Below are 2,683 nucleotides of genomic sequence, written 5' to 3'. Positions count from 1 at the left end.
ATATATATTAGTAATAGAGGAAAAATATTGCTAATTTAAAATGCGAGTTACGTTTTTATTATTAAATCATACTTGTTGATTCAATCAATTTAAAATAAAGTACAATATAAAATAAAGAATAAACAATAAAAATACGATAAAATTACAATAATTCCAATGTGTAAAGTAAAATATTTTAAAATATGTATAAAATGTGTATAAACAAATAATTATGAAAAGAATTTCATATAGAAAAATGTATGATGAAACTGGAAAAATATTTAGTAACTGTAGAAATTCCTGACCAAAAAGTATGTAATTTTATTTTTTTATTATTAATAAAAAAAGAATTTAAAAAAAAATACTTATTGATCAAGAATAAAATTATGTATATAATATTAATAATACTAATAATTTTGCAAAAAAGACATTTACCTCTAATTTTTTATTTTTTCATTAACATTTCAATATTCTCGATTTTGTCTCATTCAAGTTTTTTCTAGCGGATAAGTTGGTCAAATCACCTTCATATAAAAAAAAATCTGAAAGAATGAAACTTGAGGAGCATGTGGGTCATGCAGTTGGTTCTCTTTTACCAATCCAATGACCAGGATATCTTTTATTAAAACGATCTGGAGTATGAGATTGAAATAAACGGGAGATCAGTCACATGTGAATCACATCTGACAAATTTTTCTATTTGTGTAGATTGGTTCTCTAAGTTTTAAGATACAATTCCTAGTTTGATTCTCAAAATCATTTGAAAATCACATAAAATCACAGTGGAAATTAATTCTCTAAATCTGTAAGATACAATTCAATCAGTAAAGTTCTTAAGTTAAGTCCTTAATTCTATTGGATATAATTCCTAAATTGATTCCTTAGTTTCTGATCAAAGTTCTACTTACAATTCCTAAGTTAGTTCATTAATTTCATTGGCTATAATTTCGAAGTTGATTCCCTTGTTTCGTTAAATACAATTGGATTCTAGATTAAATCTATGTTTATTGAGTGGAATTGATTTCTAGGTTAGATTCTAAATTGAATAAATTTAAAACAAATATTACGTGAAATCATAAAATCAATTAAAATTGTATTAAAACCTTCTATAGTTATTTGTCTTCATTAGTATTGTCTTCATATGTAGAACCAATGATCTTTAAACATATAGAATAAATATGATGATCTTTTAACATATACAATAACTTTAATTTCATAAATGTTTATATTAACTATTAGATATTATTTGTTATCACTGCAAATATTTTTAATTAATTTTCGAGATATTATAATCATTCTAGATATAAATATTATATCATAAATATATATTTTTTGCAGGATTTGGAGTATGGCAGAATGTGCACATTTTCGAGATAGATAACATGGGAAACCTGTCATCCATCGCAAGGATTCGCTTTCATATTCAATCATGGTACGACGAAGTAGAAGATTTCGATTCGGCGGAATTCGGGTGAGCTCATTATATTTTCGCACCGATATCATTTTTTTTTATTTTATATATTTTTTCTTTCTCTCTCTTTTTTTTACGAAAATAAACTTGGTATAGAAATTTCATTGTATATCTGTGCATTACGTTCAATTGTAATGTATCTCGTTAAATTAAATTTTATTTATATGATGGTTTTTTTGAGTTTTTTTTCTTTTTCTTTCTTTGAAGTCGAAAGAATTGTACAAAGTCAAAATTAATTTTTTCAACATGATATCTGCATAATAATTATATATATATACACATATATTTTAAAATATTTAATACTTTAAATTTTGCCACCATTACTTTCAATCAAGAATTCACTTTTAAAGAATTGTTTAAAAATTTTGTTTCCTTTTTTTGTTTCTTTTGCTCGAGATCAAAGTACCAAAATAGTTCGTTGTCTGGAGTAATTGAAGATTTTATCGGCCGTGGAGGAATAATTGAGTTTGCGAAAACTCCAAGAATACCTGGCATAAAAAATTGATAAACGAGTAATAAAAAGATTTTCAATCTTGATATATGTTCTATAATTATCATGATCATGTTCTATAATTAATATATAGATCATTCAAATGTCAAAAAAATTTAATAAATTAAATAATTAAATAATTAAATAATAAATTAAAAAATTAAATAATCGTAAATCTGTTTTAAAATATGAGTTTAAAAATAAAAATTTTATATGGCAAAGTTTGAATTATTCGATGTTTAAATACTAATGTGTATAATTAATTGATAAAATTTGAGATAATTAACAGCAATTTAATATTTGAAAATGAAATAAATATTCAAAATATATCTTTATAAATATTTTACAGTCAATTGTAGAATTATTTTGAGAAAGATTTTTGATCTTTAAAGTTCTAAATTATAGTATTATTACATTTTTATCGCAATTTTTATAATTAAATTCAATTTTTAATTTATATCATATCATATAAAAATCTAAAAAATTTTTTAAATATTTTAAATAGTCTTAAATCTTGTTTTTACATAATTCAGAATTTAATTTTATAATATATCCAAATAGATAAAAAAAAAATTGCTAAATTTAAAACTGAACAATATTAAAATTTTAAGTAGTAATATAAGTACCATTAAATCTTGAATATATTTTTCTTGCATTTGATTTTCTGAAATTAGTGATTCTAGCAAACATATTTATAAAGATTTATTGCTTACAAACGATTGACATGTAAGTACGTATGGCTT

General features: G+C 22.1%; 2 protein-coding genes and 1 long non-coding RNA gene across 4 annotated transcripts in view; 1 reads left to right on the top strand and 2 right to left on the bottom strand.

The window, feature by feature from the left end:
* Window positions 1-2,683, bottom strand: part of LOC102679608 (arginine kinase-like) — a 103,750-nt gene that overhangs the window by 72,481 nt on the left and 28,586 nt on the right. The window lies entirely within an intron of this gene.
* Window positions 1-2,683, top strand: part of LOC102679443 (venom allergen 3-like) — a 17,971-nt gene that overhangs the window by 7,862 nt on the left and 7,426 nt on the right. Inside the window, exon 4 of the mRNA XM_006610524.2 lies at window positions 1,318-1,450. Coding sequence (XP_006610587.2) covers window positions 1,318-1,450 — 133 coding nt within the window. The remainder of the gene's footprint in view (window positions 1-1,317; window positions 1,451-2,683) is intronic.
* LOC102679355 overlaps window positions 596-2,683 on the bottom strand; it is a 4,511-nt gene continuing 2,423 nt past the window's right edge. For both annotated transcript variants that reach the window (XR_004149550.1, XR_004149549.1), the window contains exons 3-5: window positions 1,754-1,938; window positions 888-1,703; window positions 596-782 (exon numbers count right to left, since the gene is read on the bottom strand). This is a non-coding gene — a long non-coding RNA (uncharacterized LOC102679355). The remainder of the gene's footprint in view (window positions 783-887; window positions 1,704-1,753; window positions 1,939-2,683) is intronic.

This window comes from Apis dorsata, unplaced genomic scaffold, assembly GCF_000469605.1.
Source record: "Apis dorsata unplaced genomic scaffold, Apis dorsata 1.3 scaffold_74, whole genome shotgun sequence".
Lineage (NCBI taxonomy): Eukaryota > Metazoa > Arthropoda > Insecta > Hymenoptera > Apidae > Apis > Apis dorsata.
This window is presented reverse-complemented; position numbering and strand designations above follow the sequence as displayed.